Consider the following 17,908-nt stretch of genomic DNA (forward strand, 5'->3'; position numbering starts at 1 on the left):
TTTAAATTATAAAATGGTCTGATCCATACGATGCTATTGTGTGGATATGGCCACAATTCTACTTCCATTTGACTAGCTCTTTTGCCATACTACAAATCTAGAAATTCTATAATTCTATAAAGAGGTCAAGAAATCTACTTTCGGAAGCTGTCAAACTCTACCAAAGAACGCATATGTTATTTTTAAGAGTGATTTTCCTGTTCATTTTTATTTGCTGCTTCTCCTGCCATGTAATTAATATTTTATCAATTGGACAAAGCAATTTAACCTCCACCAATAGGTGCTATTACATGTATAGTATTTCAATTCCCAGCATCTCTAGTTAGCATATCCAATAATAAAATGAGATGGAAGTTGTAATCCAATAGCATGAAAGATATCGAAATGGAGAAAGATAAACCAGAATACGTAGGTATTTAAAATACTTATGTGAACTAAATGTTAGCATGGGGTATGCCTATGTGAGGGTCTGTGAGACCAAATTCAAAGGAGCAACTTTATGATGGCAGCTAAACAAGATACCTTTAATCAAACTCACCAAATTTGTGTGTTAGTGCAACCCAATTCTGATCCTGGAAATCATATATAGATATAAATCATATATTTTTCTCTTATGCATTTGCCCCAATGACCAGTACTCTGAAAGCGGCGTCAAAAGGTTCAGTCTTGAACTAAGAAACAGCTAGTTGTGAATTAAGTGTTTTGCAGACTGACTGTTTTACTAGGAAGTACACAACTGTCTATTAGGGCTAGTCCAAGTGGTTAAAGGCAAGACTGACTCTATCTCCAGGGTGATAGATGTGGTATTTCAAAAGTACATGTATGACCAACTAAATAATCAAGCTGCACAATTCTGAGAGCTGAAGTCCCAGCTAAATGATTGTGCTGCACAATTCTGAAAGTTGAAGTAAACACATGCAGGGAAGGTGATACAGATGGGTCAGTATGGCTTACCTATATCAAAAAAGCTATATGTAAAAAATATTTTAGGACATCAAATGTATAAAATGTGTGTTTTTTCAATAGATCTCATGACCCATTCAGTTGAAAATGATACTACTAAAAAAGAGCAGTTTGTATACAAAACCTCCTTACTGGCAGAAGTCTCTGATCTAACAGAAAGGGAAACGTGTTTGTAGAAATCCATAACAAATAAACCTCAGTAATAAAAGAAACAAAAAAGATCACATTTATACAATGTTGTACTGCTTTGATTTTATGTCATTTTTTGAGTTTTGAATTCACTAGGCCTGCCCAATATCTTGTGGTAAACTTTAAGCTGTTTTATAGAATAATCCTATAGAAAATAACAGATGTTTTCCATTCCCGGCACCCATCCAATGTTTTATGCCAAATCAAAGGTTTATTATGTTTACAAGACCATCAAACATTATTTATGTATACATTGTAATTTCCAAGCAAGGTGTATACCATTTCAAAATTAAGACAAAAGTATTGACATGACAGTGGCAGAAAAACAAATATATATTTTTAATTGCTCCACATCTATCTTGCTTTCCAACAAAACAGTTCAATAGTTGTGTCTATGATAGACTATATTTTAAAAATAAAAATATAGAGGAACAATTCAGACTAAGAAACTTTCAGAATCAGGAATTTCCTGGATCATAATCACAGTTTTTCATCATTTCATTCTTCTGTAAAAATACTTTATCCATTCTTCAAGGCACTGTGATGTTGCAAGTCATAATTCTAAACATGCATTTCAGAAGTAAATATTTTATGGTAAGCAAGTTTGGAATTGAAGCTAAAATCCATAAATAAAATCCAAATGCTTAAATTTTAACTGAAATGCAACCTAGTAAGGATTTTCAAAATACGAAACAAGGCTTGTATGAAGGCAAATTAACAAGATTTAGAACTGGAAATAATACAATAAATTGTAACATTATTTATATTTAAGTTTGCAAAAGATCCTGAACAGTATTTATTAACAAAGTTACATTTCTTGTGCTATACATTTCATGCAACACAGGAAAAATCATTTGATAAACTTTTAAAATCAATCAATTCAGCATCACATTATAGTTACAAATTTAAGTGGTGAAACATGAAAGGCACTGAATAACAATTTTAAGACTACGGCTGAGAAATTTTAAGGAGGTTGTTAAAAATTTTGAAACTGGGAACGTTACACAACCTTCACGTGACGGACTTGAATCCATTCATGCAAGTCTGCAACGTCTTTGATCTCAAACATAGCAGCATTCAATATTATTGTGGGTAGGAGTATTAAACATGTACTTAATCAGTCTACTTTAAGTATAAAAGGAAATGCATTGATCCTTCTTTTTTTCAGCTTCTCTAGAGCCAAAGCTAGCACTTGAATAGAATTCATCAGTTCTGGCTATGTTTAGAACCAATATAGACTCCATAGACATCGTGGGTGTTTAAGTTATACTTTCTTCTATCATGATCTCAATACTATATTCATGGCAAGCAGTATCTTAACCTTCAACATAACTGAAATCTTGCAATTGTTGAAAAGAAAGAAGTGAAATCATTTATTGCAAGAATTCTTGAATAAACAAGCTCATAATACTTCCTTGGATATATCAACTGTTGTAATTCACAAAACTGTCTTTTTCAAGCTTGTGTGCATGTGTGTGTGTGAGAAAGAAAGCGAATTAACTTCTGGGATTAATTCATTATCTAAAATTACCTACGGTAATTTCTAAAACTTTCTGTTTTAAAAAATATTTGTGTGTTTCTCAGATTCTGAACTGCCAATAGTCATAATTCATATAAAGACCAAATACCTTAATTAAAAAGCATCTATCAGTGAAATCTTTCCTTTTTTCTTACTTAAACTAAAGCATCTCTCACTAAGAAATCCATGAGAAGAAACTGCCTGCAAGTTGTCATCAGCTTCTTTAAGCCTCTTATAAATGGGTAAAGGGACTACTTTACTTATGTCCAGGAACTTCTGGCTGCCCAGTGAATTGTTTTACCTTTTTCCTTTGAAGAGCAGACCTCCCACTACATCACACTGCTTTGCCCTACTGCATTCATGGAATTTTATGGAGAAATTAGATATTATTGTCTTCTACTTGTAAACCTCCACGCTTTTTTCCTCAGTTTCTCTTTCTTTTTTTTTTTCTGAGCATAGAAATTTTATTAAGGAAAGATGGAACAGTCATACAATATCTTTTGATTAGTACCATTAGAAACATCTATGTGGAAGCACAGTTTCAAAGAAAAGAATTCTGCTTTTCAAAATCACATATCCAAAGCTCCCTTGTGCAAATCTTTGGATCCTGTGCTTTCAAGCTGGCAAATGAGGAATCAGAAAATTGAAAAGTGCTCAGTGCTTACACTGGGTCCTATTTCATTAAGATCCAAAGAAGGCACACAATGAATAATCCTGCATCGTAGATATGTTAAAACTGAAGACACCATCCCAGTAATTTTTAAGAGGTGAGATTTACAGTCTGGTCAAACACGTTTTACAGCTTTTGAAATAATACAAAAGCCTATTTATCAAGAATGAAAGTTATGCGTCTTTACACCATAAATGGTAATTCTCTTTCAAAACAGTTTCAGCTCTCTGGGGGAAAAATCATGTTTAAAACAGACACCAGAGAGAATCTCATAAGTAGTCAGCATCTAGCTTCCCTTGCATAGCAACTCTTCAAACTGTCAGAAATATTAAATCACTAAGAATTGAAAAAAATAACACTTCTACTATTGCAAACCTACAATATTTCTCTCCTATCCTTGAGCTTTCTTCTGCCATTTAACCATTCTTCTTTCCCCCTCTAGATCTGTTTCTTGATAGATCATCTATAACATGAAGCTTAACACTACTAAAAGGAACGGGGGAAAAACAGTCAGAGAATTTCATACAAATAAAGGATTTACATAAAAGTTACATGTTAACTAAAATAAGAATAGGTGAGAGAATCCTAAATGTTTCATGATAAAGACTTGTGGTTGCTGTCTTCTGTATCTGATGCTTAAAAAAAATATCAGTAATATTAAATGAAAATGTGAATGTTTATACTTCACAGCATTTTGTGCATTTTTTTAAAGAGGAATGTTAATTTGAAATACAAAAACTTGTAATTTCTGTAAGAGTCTCTTAGCTGTACGAAAATAACAATCTCATTGTATGTTGACATTCAGTGGAGCTTCAATTCTACATTAAGATTCTAATAAAGAGTGCCACCTACATATTTGTTGTCCTTTTGATTCTTTCATTTCAGTCCAGTGGTTCAGCTCCTCTTCACCAGAACTGTTCAAACCTAAAGAAATCCAGCCTATCATTTCCTTTCGCTTCATGCTGCGTTTGTTATACACAGATAATATAAGTGTAACATCGGAAAGCTGAAAGAGTGCCACTTGAAAAATAAAGGTCTCCTTGTAGACTGGATTTGGCTGTCCTCTTCGGATGGATGTCTTGCATTTGGACATCTCTTGACCCATGGAATTCAGCAATGTCAGCTTAACAAATGTATCTACAAAATAGACAATTTGATACATGAGTTGTATTGGACAAAACATTTCACCTGCCAAAATATATCAGACTATCTTTAAGATTATGGTGTATACCATATTGGATTTGAACAATTGACTAAACTTGATAATGTGACAGAGAAAAAATATTTCATTATGACTTTTACTTAATTGTACCTATTCTCTCATAATAAATTGATTTACAGGTATACCTCATAATCCTACTATTATCCCTTGCTCATTTGCACCAAGCAGATACATATAGCATTAGCAAGCTACAACTGGCACAGCACTGTAAAGCATATCAGAGTTTTTAGATCATATAAATAGGTGTATAATGACATGAAAAAAGAAATTACAGGTAAAAGAATGGGAGTGGAGTGCAGTGATAACATCACAGTGTTCATGATGAAATGTTTGCTTAAAAATCTCTCTGCATGGATGTGGTTTCTTGTCAAGATTTTTTATTGGACTTTGTACAATTAAAGTGCCAAAATATAAAATTATCCACATAAAAGTTTATATTTACTCATGTGAATAAAGCCATGCATGATTTTTGCATGCAGATATGTGGTGCGATAAATAATTAGTACATAATTCTTTTGTACTAATTCTAATGAATAGTATGTCATACCATACTATTCAAGTACAAAATTTTTGCAATGTTTTTGTACAGGAAGCAGTATAAAATAGATTTAATGAATATAATAGTTAAAATATTCAGAGTACAATAAAAAATCCTAGATGCACAGAGGATACATTCGATACCCAGAGAGGAAAAGGAAGAAACCCCCCTCTGTCTGAAGCTCCATATGCGCACTGGGGCTACTAGACTATGAATATGAATTTAGTGAAATAGCATTGATATTCAAAATTTTCATTGTTACTGTTGTGTGGAAACACTTTGTCTGAGAAAATACAGTCATAATTATTGAATTGTGTATGTACTTCAATATTTGTTTTTATTTAAAAACAGAAAGATTTTCTGTCTTTTGTTTATTTTGTTATAGGCATGAATTTGAATTTTTAAAAAAAGAAATTTGGATTGTTTTAAAAAAAAAAAGAAATGCAATAATGAAATTGAATGTCCAGACATTTATTCACATGTTTATTTTATAAATCTTTGAAATACCACCATCCATAGTCAGAGATCAGCTCTGTCTCCAATATAACAGTGAAATAACTACTGTACATCATCAGAAACCAACATGGTAGAAAGTGGTGGAGAGCTTTGAAGCTGGCAGATTTCTTTTGCATGAAAAAGACAACATCTAATTAGTCTCCACAGGAACTCACCTCGTATTATATAAACCTGTCCACCTATCAAGTGTTTTAGACAACAGAACAGTCCATCTGACAACGGGGGTGGGGTGGAAAGCAGTAAAAGAAATAATGACCAGATGTCAATAGTTGGGTGACACAGGATCAAAGGTTAAAGTTTAAGAGGAAACACTATTCACCAGAGTGAAAGAAAACAGCACCTTAAGAAATCAATTTTAGAGAAAAGAATTGAGCAAAAGAATGGGTAGGTAGATTAATGAATGAATTTTGTTATGTTCACTGTGTAATCTTTAACAAAAAAAATTACACTGTTTCAAATAATGTAGTATCTTAATAGTAATTTCTGTTGGGTTTAAAACACAAGTGCATGGAGATTCATGCAAAAAAGTCAGGCTACCAACTAGAAATCAAATATGTTCTTTAGCAGACCTTCCTCTTTTTCATGCAAACTCCAGCTTTCTAAGTAAGGATCAATTAAACAAACTCAGAGTAGAGAAGGTCAATAGAATTACAGTAAAATAAATGATTGCTGAATGGCATTCTGTGTGTACTGTAAACAAAATAATGAAATCTGGTTAAATTAATTTACTTTGGCTACTTTACTCATTTAATGCTACTCTGCTGCATCTTTCATTTGAGAAAATGATTTAGGCTAAAATGCAAGTTTATTAGATCAAAGGTTTTTTAAAAAAAATTCAAAGCTACATGGTTTCTTCAGTGCACATAAAAGCTTCCCATAAGTTCAAATTTCCAATTCAAATTGTAACATTGGGATAACACTAAATAAACAATGATAATTATTAAACAGACAATGCCCTATGTGCACAAGATTCCCTATACTACTATAGTGTGAGTCCACATGAAATGGAAAATAAACAAAATAAGCAATTTTTTCTTAGTTCTATCAAGAATATCAAAATAGATTTTTATTGGTTTTGCAACAAAGGTCATTTGCTACCTTTATCTAAAAATGGTGTGGATATTCCCCAGCAATCTCTTTTCTCCGCCATGACAATTGCTTTCATCTTGTCTTCAACCTACACATGTGACAGCTTAAAGTCATCCTTTGCTAGTTTTGGCATTAAACTAGTATTTTAAACAGCCAACAGGCAATTTTAGTACAGACACAGTTTGATATACTTTACTAATCATTTTGTCAGTTGTGCTGTCAGAGGACTTCTAGGAGTTTTATCAGCTCAGGAACTAATGGCCACTTAAGATGGGTACATGTACACTTTTGTGGGCCCTGGGCATTGTACTCATATAAGCTTTGAGTAACAACGAGTTCTGTGTTGTTTTCTAATGCCACTATGTCTTTCCTCTGTACATGTTCTACACATCTCTCTGATTCAAGGAACTTGGATTGGCCTGAATAATAGTTGACCAGGGATGCCTGTATGATGAAGTATACAAAGAGATAATTAATTTTCAGACACTTCTGATACAATTCCTCTCTCACTAAGCCTGTCTATTGCTGTTTAGACTGCTTCTAAACACAGATTTTCAGCATTTGCTGAAAAGTGATAAATCTGTGATTGAAACAATCTGAGAAATATCTAACCAAAAGCGATTATGTACACTGAGAGCATATGCACCAAGACAAATTCCTTGTGTGTCCAATCACACTTGGCCAATAAAAAATTCTATTCTATTCTATTCTATTATGAAGTTGTGAAGGGAAGTGCATGCGCACACACACAAACACTCTGAGCTGATTCAAATCTGGAACGGAGGCAAATGGCATGGGCAATGAGACTGCAGACTTATACCAGTTTAATTTTTTGCTGGCTCAAGGAGAGGAGAACGCTTGTGAGCTATGCAAATATCCTTATAAATTGATTTGGTGTAATGAAGAACTGTGAAATGTAAGATCTTCCTACACCACCACCACCACCACCACCACCCACCCCAGTAATTGGTAAATAGGTAGACAGCCAGACAGGCATCACATCATCTAATATGTAGACTGATCTATTGGCTTTTATTCTGTTCTTGAGTTGCTTTCTCATCTGAAATACATATTCTGAAAGTTTGCATCCAAAAAATGTGTTACACTTTTGTATGTCTTCTAGACAGCTATTTGCAATCTAGCATGTAAGAGACATTCAGAAATTCTGAGGCATTTTTGATTAGAAATAAGGAGTTTAAGAAACAGGAAGCATCTTCTACAAATTTTGTACTTGGCAGACTCAACAAGATTTTTAAAAATATACCAATAACTATGGAGGAGAGGAGATTTTCATTACAACCATAATGCTTCCATTAATAACCTGAATGGAAATTGATCCCTACTCTGCAATAATTTCTAAGTAGGGGAGCGGTGAACCATGAGTGCAAATGAGGACTTCCTTATGCTAAGTAATTTTAGCATGATAAGTTTTGTATTTTGATCATGGCTGGGAAATGAGATATTTGGACTTCCTTCTTTATTAATTCTGGTTAAGATGAAAATTGGACTTCTCCACATTTAACATTAAATGTAATGATGTTGCTAACCATATAATTTAAACAATATCTAGAGTGATCAAAAAGCAGAAATGATTAACAAGTAACTAAAAATGTTATTTTTAGGACAATATAAGCATAACATCAGAAAGCTGAAACTGCCACTTTTAGACATGATTTAGCTGCTCTTCAGACCAACCTGTTTGAGCATTACAGCAACCTTAAAGCACAACCATGTTTCTTTCAATAAATAGCAGCTTGATGTCATGTTCATATCATTTCATGCATATTTATTAGTATAATTTTCTTGGTCCTATATCATAGATTAAAAATAATTTTTTTAAATATTTGCTGTCAAAATGGATAAGCAATAGATAATAGGTCTCAATATTATAAGGGCATATTTCTGTCCTTATAATATTTTGGAAACAGCATCATGTCAAGTGCGCCCTTTGCTCTCATTGTGTTACTGAGAAAGGACCTTGTCACCTGAAACATGCCTACCTGCAGGCATGATAAAAACTACGGTGTACCTTTTCTGTGGCTGCCCTCTGAGACCGGACAGGCTTCCCTTTGAGATTCAAAGGGCTCCCAATCTATTAGCCTTCTAGAGGGCTATGAAGATCTGGCTCTTCAACCAGGCTTTTGACTAGGGGGAGATGGAAACCCAGCACATCTAAGACTGTGAAGAGTTTATGTGATATTATAGCACCGCAACCAGGCTAATCATGTATATAATGGGATTTGGTTAATTTTGTTTATATTATTTTTATTTAATATTATTGTAAGCACCTAGGATTATGTTATATAAGATAGGAAGTCATATAAGTTTCCTAAATAAAGAAATAAATATTGGTCTTGTTTAATTGTACTTTTTCAAATGGACTTTTGTAGATATATGGTAGCTAGACTGTTTTGTAGTTTTACAGACTTTTGTAGGAAGTCTGGATCCAGATGTCAGATGTACTTCTGATTCCTTTTTGCAGAATCTGGTCATTAGAAATGTACAAAAAGTTACATCAATTATGCCAATTTTAACTATTTTTCTATTTAGCTGTGGTCATCTTACTACATTATTTAATTTTATTCTTGAAAATTATACATCACACAAATATACATGACCATTCATGCATATTTACTTGGAATGAAGAATAAATACTACTTTTAATCACCACAGAGAATATCAAATGTATATTACCACATGCTGATATCAAATTCTCATAGATTTATAACATCTTATTTTAGTATTATTAACCACAGAAATGGCAACACATTTACATAAACATTTACCACACAACTTTTAAAATACATTATAATTTTCTATAATGGCTTTGTTATATGAGACATTAATAGTTTAGTAGTTAATCATTAAGATAAAGGCAATTTATCAGCCAGTCAATCATAAAAAATTAAAAGGATCTTGTTGAATCGCAACCAATATTTAGAATTTTAGATTACTGCCATTTCCCCAATGAAAACATGAAACAGATTAGCTGATGATTATACTATTTCAGTTTGACTGGGTAAGGCTAAATGATAGGACTGAAGTCCCTACCAGTGAAATCCCCCCAAGTGCAGAAGTATTAAGATGAAATAATATATATATTCTACTCACTGGGTGGTCTGTTTGCTGCCAAGTTTTTGAAGTGGCTGCCTTTTATCACTTCTGCTGCTAGTCTTCCAGTTGTGGCATTATAAAGCAATCCGATGAGAATTTCGGGAGCTGAGCCATGTGCCAAAGATTGACAAGAGGAAATACTTTCACTGCAGGAAGCCTCTGACATACTCATTTGGGACTCACAGCCCTAGAAGCAAAAGCAGCGTTTGCAATCATTTTAAGTCATCACAATAGTGAGGAATCTGCTCCTAGTATTAATTTTCAGAATTTTTCATTCCTAATGGTGCATAACGTAATGGAAATACATAAATAAATGAATGAATAGGGGGATGCTATAAGCCATATTTATAGCATTAAATGCAAACTACATCTCCACTTTATATGCCAAAGAAAGGTGTATCACAAAGACTTACAGAATTATTGGCAAATGCTTAGCATGGCTCTTTGAGTAGAAATGAGTTTATCTGCTTGTTTCTTTGTTTACTGGGGTTAAAGATATATAATCATAATAGATTCTGAATGGTGGCATACAAATCCAATATAGTAATCAGATTAAAAATAAATAAAATATGTAAAGTATATAACTGAAAATATTCAGGTATCATTAACAGGACTTTGCACACAGGCGTTTCCCTTTAGGGGAACCAAAATAACATATGAAGTCACAAAGACATATTATAAGAAAAAAAATAGGTCAGAAAGCGGGAATCCACAGCATCATGACATAGGATATCTGCTAATTTGTATACTGTACATACATTCATATGTACATACTGTGCATATGAAATTAAATCATTTAGTTAGTGAGGCGTTTTTTTTCACAAACAAGAGAAGCCCTGATTTTTGTTCGCTTGGTTTTTGTTTAATTAACAGCACCTATTCAAATACGGGATGCAACATTTTAGCATTTTCTTTATCTTTCGGCTTACGCAAACAACAACAACAACAACAACAACCCATGTGTCTGCTACTGGTGCTACATAGCTGGCAAAGTCAAGTTGAGCTGAGTCAAATCTTTTTCAATCTTAATTCATCTTCTAGTAATTAGGTATTTTTTTAACTCCCCACATACATACTAAAACTCTTGTTTCTATCATCTTTAATTGTGCAAAACAGTGTATCATAGGGCAACACTTTTTGAGCCCGGGTACCCAAAATCTGTGACCCATGACTCCCAACTGAATGAAATTTGGAAAAGTTGTGACTGCTTCAGCGCTACTGTTACTATGCTGCTGGGTTGCTGCTTCAGTCACACAATCTTCATTTTCAATGTCTGTGACAGTTTCACAATCAGTTTCACAATCCTTGCTTGGGTATTAGGAAGGGAAGGGGGAACAGGTGAGGAGGGGAGGGAAGTGAAGGAGAGGATAGGAAGGGACAGACAGAGAGAAAGGAATCCCCATGGAACCCCTTGATATATGTCACACCCCAAGCACTTTTCCTGACCCATGTGGCACCTCTTGCACCATCCCTATGCACCTTTCCTGACCTATGCCATTTCCGTGTGCCCTCCCCAATCTGTGTGGCACATCTCTAACATCTCTGGGGTCCTCTTGAACCCTTCTCAACCTGCACTGCACCCATATGCCTTGCCCAATCCACAGAGCATCTCTTGCACGTATCCACACTCTTCTTGCACAGCAACTCTCTAACATACACCCATATATCCTTTGCTCCCTCCCTATCTGGTAGCAGCCGCTTACTTGCCTGATGCCTTAGACTTGGACCTTCCAGCTGACTTCCTCACTGGTTTTCTCCTTAAAAACTTCTGACAAGCAAAGTAAATGGGGAAGCTGGCGAGAATTCTAGGGAGGGAGGGAAGAAAAATAATGACAGAAGAAAGGTTGGGAGGGAGAGAGGAAGGATGGGAGAGGAGGGAGGGAGGGAGGGAGGGAGGGAGGGAGGGAAGGAAGGAAGGGAGGGAGGGAGGGAAGGAAGGAAGGAAGGAAGGAAGGAAGGAAGGAAGGAAGGAAGGAAGGGAGGGAGAGGAGGAAGGAAGGAAGGGAAAGGAGGAAAAGAAGGAGGGAGGGAGGAAGGAAGGAACATGAGGAAGGAAGGAATGGAGAGAAGATAAAAAGGAAGGAAGGATAGAAAGGAAGGAGGAAGGGAGGGAAGGAGATTTTTGAAGCTCCCTGCCAACTTCCCACAAGGTAAGTCAATGGGAAAGCCGGCAGGAATTTGGAAGTTGCCCCCACTCCCACTGCTTTTTTTTTCTCCTGCCTGCTGTTTTTTTCTGTTTCTCTGTTGAGGTAAAGAAATAGCTTTGAAAAATATCTTAATGGGACACAAGTTACCTAATCCAATTTATAACCTTGGGTTTTCCTGGTAGTCTCCAAAGCAAGTTCTAACCAGATCCAACACCATTTTGATACCTTACCCTACCTCCCCCAAGAGCAGTTATGTTTGCCAATGTGATGCCTCTGATTGTGAGACACAGTGCTTCTACCTGTTATTAAATACATAAAAGAAATCAGAGAAGACCATTAATGGGATGTCTTACATTAATATCTACCTGCCTTCTTGAAATTCTGTTCCACCTGATTTCAACGGTGTGTTTGACTCATCAGTAAAGAGCCTTAAAGACATGCTATCTATCTTTTTCAGGCCAAAAGATTTTCCAACCAAAAGATTAAAGTGCACATGGCATAGGCATAGCCATCTCTTTAGATATTCCCTTGACTATCAGGAAACAATGAAATTCTTATATACAAACCTCCCCCTTCCCCATACAAGACTACTTAAGGTAAAATCAAATTTTAAAAAAAACACAGTTCTTTAACTGAGTATAACCAGGAGACTGAAACATTTCAATATTATTATGTACAGGCTTAATTTATTATTCCAGAGTCTATAAAGCTATATCAAATTTTCTTTCTGAAATCATAAGTGATATTGAAAATACATACATAGACAAATTATTCTACAGACAAAAGCATCACACGATTCATAGATTGTTTTATTCCCAAACTTAAACTATTAATGTATGTTGAAAATGAAATGACAAGCAGGCTTGATATACTGCAGTAAATCCGTGTTCCAACTTCCTTAATAAACATTTGATGAGGTAACAATAGGACCCTTGTGCTACTTTTCTCATTTGATACTTGATCTACGATACCTTTATAAGATTTCCAATAAAACTTACATAGTATGTCATAGTGAGATAAACATTAAGAAGATAAATTATTTAATCTCTCTGGAATGTGATGTGACAAGGCAGTGAAATTACTGCTTAACTATTTTTTATATTTTGATGCCTGACAGACATCTATCATATGTTGCAATTTTCACTTATAAGTCACAGACAACTTTCCAAATCAATGCCTGCCCTCTCTTGAGACACATTTTGGATCTCAAACAGGAGACTAGAAAGAGCAGGGCCCAAACCATCCATTACAGTGAATGCACTCACAACTATCTGTATAGCACCATCTACACCAGGGCTGTCAAACTCGTGGCCTGCAGGCCGGATGCATCACGTGCTGGCCATGCCCACACCCGATTTAGCGAAGGGGGGAAAAGTCCCAATCCATCACGTGATGCTGCCATGACGACGTAAGTTTGACACTCCTGATCTATATCTATCTGCTGCATAGTGTCCTCAGAGGCAGAAGAGCCTAATATGTCAACTAGGTTCTCATACAGACGGAAATGAGTAGATCTCTAGATCAATGTTTCTCATCCTTGGCAACTTTAAGATATTTAAGCATATTGACTGGGGAATTCTGGGAGTTGAAATACACACACAAGTTGCCAAGGCCGAGAAACACTGATCTAAATAGCTCACATGCTCTCTTTGTATATAAAATGCTGAAGTTGGAAAATAGCCAGCATGTCTCTCTAGGCTGGTCACTGAGGAAGAAAGCAGGTCTACTTTTCAAAATACCTAACAGATGTCTTGTTTTGAAGGACCTTTCCTCAGAAGGAAATACTGTGGACAGGAAGGCTGGCATACTGTCTATGTTCTCAACCTGTGGCTCGTGAAACCCTGGGAAGCCGCAATGTCGTCACAGGGGGCCACGAATGCTTGAAGAAATGTTATGATTTAAATCTTAAGTTATGGCCTGTCCATATTTAAAGGGTGGAAAATGTTGAGAACACTGGTCTATGTTACAGCAGCACAAATGGTCTGACAATGCTTCGTTTTAAGGAAGGGTCCCTACATGCAGAGTACTGAGAGATGGGATTATGTGCAATGTGACTAAGGAAGGAGGAAGTATATGTTTCAGGGGGCAGAGTTTCATGTTCTGGCATTGGAGCTGCCTATTGTTTAAAGGAACACAAACTAGAGCTTTTTCTAGGCACTATCTACTGAAATCCAATATTTTAGGCAGTCTCAACACACAGCTAGGTTATAGACTCTGAATATTCATATCAAAGTGGTGGATATCTTAATTATCGTAATTCAGCCTATGAAACAGAGTTCAAATCAGTTCATCTAGGGACCGGAGGTAGCTCTGCGTTCCCAATTTAGAAGCAATGTGGAGGTACCTTGTTTCTGTGAAAATAAGACATCCCCTGATAATAAGTCCAATTGGGCTTTTGAGCACATGCGCTAAAACAAGCTTCCCCCCAAAAAATAAGCCCTCTCCGAAAATATTTAAACGTAGAGCTGGAAATCAGGTAAGATGGCAAGAGGAGCTCCATCTTGCTTCACGTGCCCCAAAATAATAAGATCTCCCCGAAAATAAGGCCAAGTGCTTATTTTGGGGTTCAAAAAAATATAAGACAGGATCTTATTTTCAGGGAAACATGGTACTTGAAATCCATTGTCCATTAGTCCTTGATAGAGTCCTTGATAGAACCAGTTTGGTGTGGTGATTAATACATCAGGCTAGAATGTGAAATTAGTCCTGCCTTAGGTACAAGATTAGCTAGGTAACCTTGCGCCAATCACTTTCTGTCAGCCCTAGGAAGCAGGGAATGGTAAATCGTTTCTGAAAAAAACTTGACAAGAAACTGCAGGAACTAATTCAGGAGTCAAAAACTGACTCAAAGGCACAAACACACAACACACAAACAGGAGCACAATCACTCTATCTGAACATATCAGGTGGAGACAAGCAGTCCTCAGATAATCAAGTTCTATGCCACGAAGAGCTCTATAGGTGACAACCAACACTTTAAATTGCACTTAGAAGCTGACTGGCAACCAATGCCATATGTCTATGAGCTATGCCATATAGATATAACAAGATGTATCTATTATGGATCATACTGCTACGTTTTGAACCAGCTACAACTTCTGGCCGATCTTTAAGAGCAACCCCACATAGAACATTTTGTAATAGTCAAATTGCAAAGTAACCAGGATGTAAGTGACAGATTATTTGAAGATTCAGTCATTCTTCTCAAATCCTGCTAATATGTATGCCCAATGGCATATCTATCTTGTGCCAACACCTGCTTTGCATTTTGAACTTCTTAGCTGGGCTAATTCTACACGGTTTAGCATTGTATAACTAATCTGAATTTACTTTAGGACCATTGAAAAAGATTTCCTCATGGAGTTCTATGGGAACTGTGCAAGTTTATATAAGGATCTTTTTTATGTCAGTTCAGCACTGTGGAAAAGAGTTCAAGACCAGGTAATTCAGAATGTGCCATATGCTTTCTATTCTAAATGTTAATAGCAAGAACATTAAGCTCACATATCTATTGATACGGGGAATTTAACACATAGCAGAAAACTAGGCTTCACTATTTCCATGCTAATGAAAAGCAACAATATGTTTAGAAACAGCAGCTCCCAGTTTCATTTGATTCAATGGATGTATTTTTGCGACAAAAAATTTCATGACTAGAAATATCTGAATAGTCCATATGAAGTATTTAACGTTAGCCCTTACCCCTCTCAAAGGAGAGTCAGAGAGAAGCGAGCTCTAACAGAAATATTTACTCTATTGCATGTTTTCAGATATTCATAGAAAGATGGGTGGCCACAGATAGATAATTTCTTTTTCCTTTGAGTAATCAGAAAATGAACTGACCAGAAAATGAGCTGAGTCAACCCCTGAGCACTCCACAATTGGGGTTATTTGGGCCTATAGCCCACTGGACAGATTCACTCATTGTTCTGCTACTGAAAAAGCTCTCTTCACAAATTGCTGTCTAAATGAATATTGTAATCTTGTGTGGGGTCTTTAGGGGAAAATGGGTACCACCCCAGAGCAAGGGTTAGGGAACAAAGAGGGAGAAAGGAAAAATATCACTGCTTCCTTTAAAGGCTACTAATGCCATTCCCCTCTACTATGAGATCAAGCTCTTCTTCCTTGTCGTTGCTCAATTGTTTCCTTATATCTCAATTCTTTGTCCAAGGATGCCTTTGGGACCAAATGATGCCGACAAGAAAGAAAAGTCCCTCTTTTCTAGATGGCAGAGCTAAGACTGAATTCTAACAGGGTATCTCCATAGAATGCAGAAGACTTAGCCCTGCGGAAACTGAACTTAATTAGAAAATAAATAACTGGAAGAGGTGGACTTAACCCTTTCCTGTCAGCTCCATCTTTAATTATTGAGAATAATCTCCAGCCATCCTGTCAATAGATGCTTAAACTTGATCAAAAGCCTTCTGCCAATAAAGGACACTGATGTAAGAGTTTTGTGCAAAAATTTAAATTAAAAAAAAAAGAATGGAACAGTTGACCAATGAGAACAAATTATCTCACTTAAGAAATGAAACTATATAATTCAAAACTAAATATTTGTTAGTTTAGAAAACTAACTTATATAACAATACCTTTGTTTATGTTCCATTCTCAGTAGAAAAAACCTGAAACCTAAAAGAACTGGCTGTCCACAAAATTAAGCAATACTATATGATCACATTGGACAGTTTATGACTTCAAAGTAAACATGGAACAGAACAGTTTTTAATAATGAAGAAATTTGTTACTTATGGCTTATTAATGGCATAAAAATATATTTGAAGAAATAATAATTTCAAAATAATTCTAGGAATTATTTTTAGGAAGTTTAAAATTTAACCAGGTTCCTCTTTAAAAAACCATTTTCCTACTTTTTATGCCTTTCCCACTATTCCCACTATTTCCCACTATTAGTTATAATTTCTTTTCCTGCTGTCTCCAAATTATTAGTAGCTTTTGATTTCAGTGGTAGTTTTTCACTTATTCAGCTAAGCGATATACTATTACCTCTGGTAGCTCAAACATTCTGCCTAGTAATACATGTAGTATTCTATGTTGTACATCTTATGATTACATTTACAATAGTGGCCAATTTTAAATGTTGGATTTCAGTTAACACTTTCTTCTGCTTGAAATAGCAATCCTTGAATGAACTTTTCCTGAAAGTATTCTCAATGTTAGAAAGGATTAGAAGGCAATTTCTGTTCCCCAGCCTCACATTATTTTATCAAGTCATTCAATTCTTTAAAAGTAGATTGCAGAGGCATGTGGGGATAAAGGAGAAGAGGATACAAGCTGTCCTCATTTTATTCTCTCATTTAGAATCAACATCTGAATCAGAAATAGATTATCTGTTTTTATATTATTATCAATATATTATACAATATAATGAAAAAGAACCAGAACCAATCAAAGAAAGAACCAATCAGCAGAAACAAATGATTTAATCACAGTCATTACAGTAGCATCAAATTGCTTTGAAATGTCTGGGTAAATACCTATGTTTTAGCCAGGCATAAAAACAGCCCTAAGATTAGCATAAGGCATACTTCTAGCAAGCAAACTTAGCACTTCTTGGGAGCAAGCATTACTCATAACTAGAACACAATAGGATAATAATAATAATAATAATAATAATAATAATAATAATAATAATAATAATAATAATAATAATAATAGATTTTTATCAATGTGCTTTGCACAGTAGTTGGATGAGGCAAGTTAGTTGGAAAAAAAAGAGAGAACTTGTCTTATACTTGGGTCTCAAATCTTTTAAGGGCTTCCAAATCAAAATCAATACCTTGACACTGACTTGAAAGGAATCTATGACCTTCATGGTCATAGCTTCCAACCAGCATGATCAATGATAAGAGATAATGAAAGGTGATTACCTTTCCTTGTTCTTACAACTACCCTACAGCAACACTTAGCTTCAAATTTC

The 17,908-nt window shown here is 35.3% G+C and overlaps 1 protein-coding gene across 9 annotated transcripts in view; it reads right to left on the reverse strand.

Annotated features, from left to right (window-relative positions):
- Positions 1-1,338: 1,338 nt before the first annotated feature.
- Positions 1,339-17,908, reverse strand: part of SYT14 (synaptotagmin 14) — an 86,834-nt gene continuing 70,264 nt past the window's right edge. For 6 of the 9 annotated variants that reach the window (XM_087883212.1, XM_060692513.2, XM_087883209.1 and 3 more), the window contains 2 exons: positions 9,818-10,007; positions 1,339-4,478 (listed from right to left, as the gene is read on the reverse strand). In XM_087883212.1, coding sequence (XP_087739338.1) covers positions 4,165-4,478; positions 9,818-10,007 — 504 coding nt within the window. In that variant the 3' untranslated portion in view covers positions 1,339-4,164. Of the gene's footprint in view, positions 4,479-5,772; positions 5,830-9,817; positions 10,008-17,908 lie in introns of all 9 variants that reach the window. The other 3 variants (XM_087883211.1, XM_087883208.1, XM_034427725.3) reach the window with 1 other exon arrangement.

The sequence above is a fragment of the Pantherophis guttatus genome, chromosome 1 (assembly GCF_059756535.1).
Source record: "Pantherophis guttatus breed Tessera chromosome 1, ASM5975653v1, whole genome shotgun sequence".
Classification (NCBI taxonomy): domain Eukaryota; kingdom Metazoa; phylum Chordata; class Lepidosauria; order Squamata; family Colubridae; genus Pantherophis; species Pantherophis guttatus.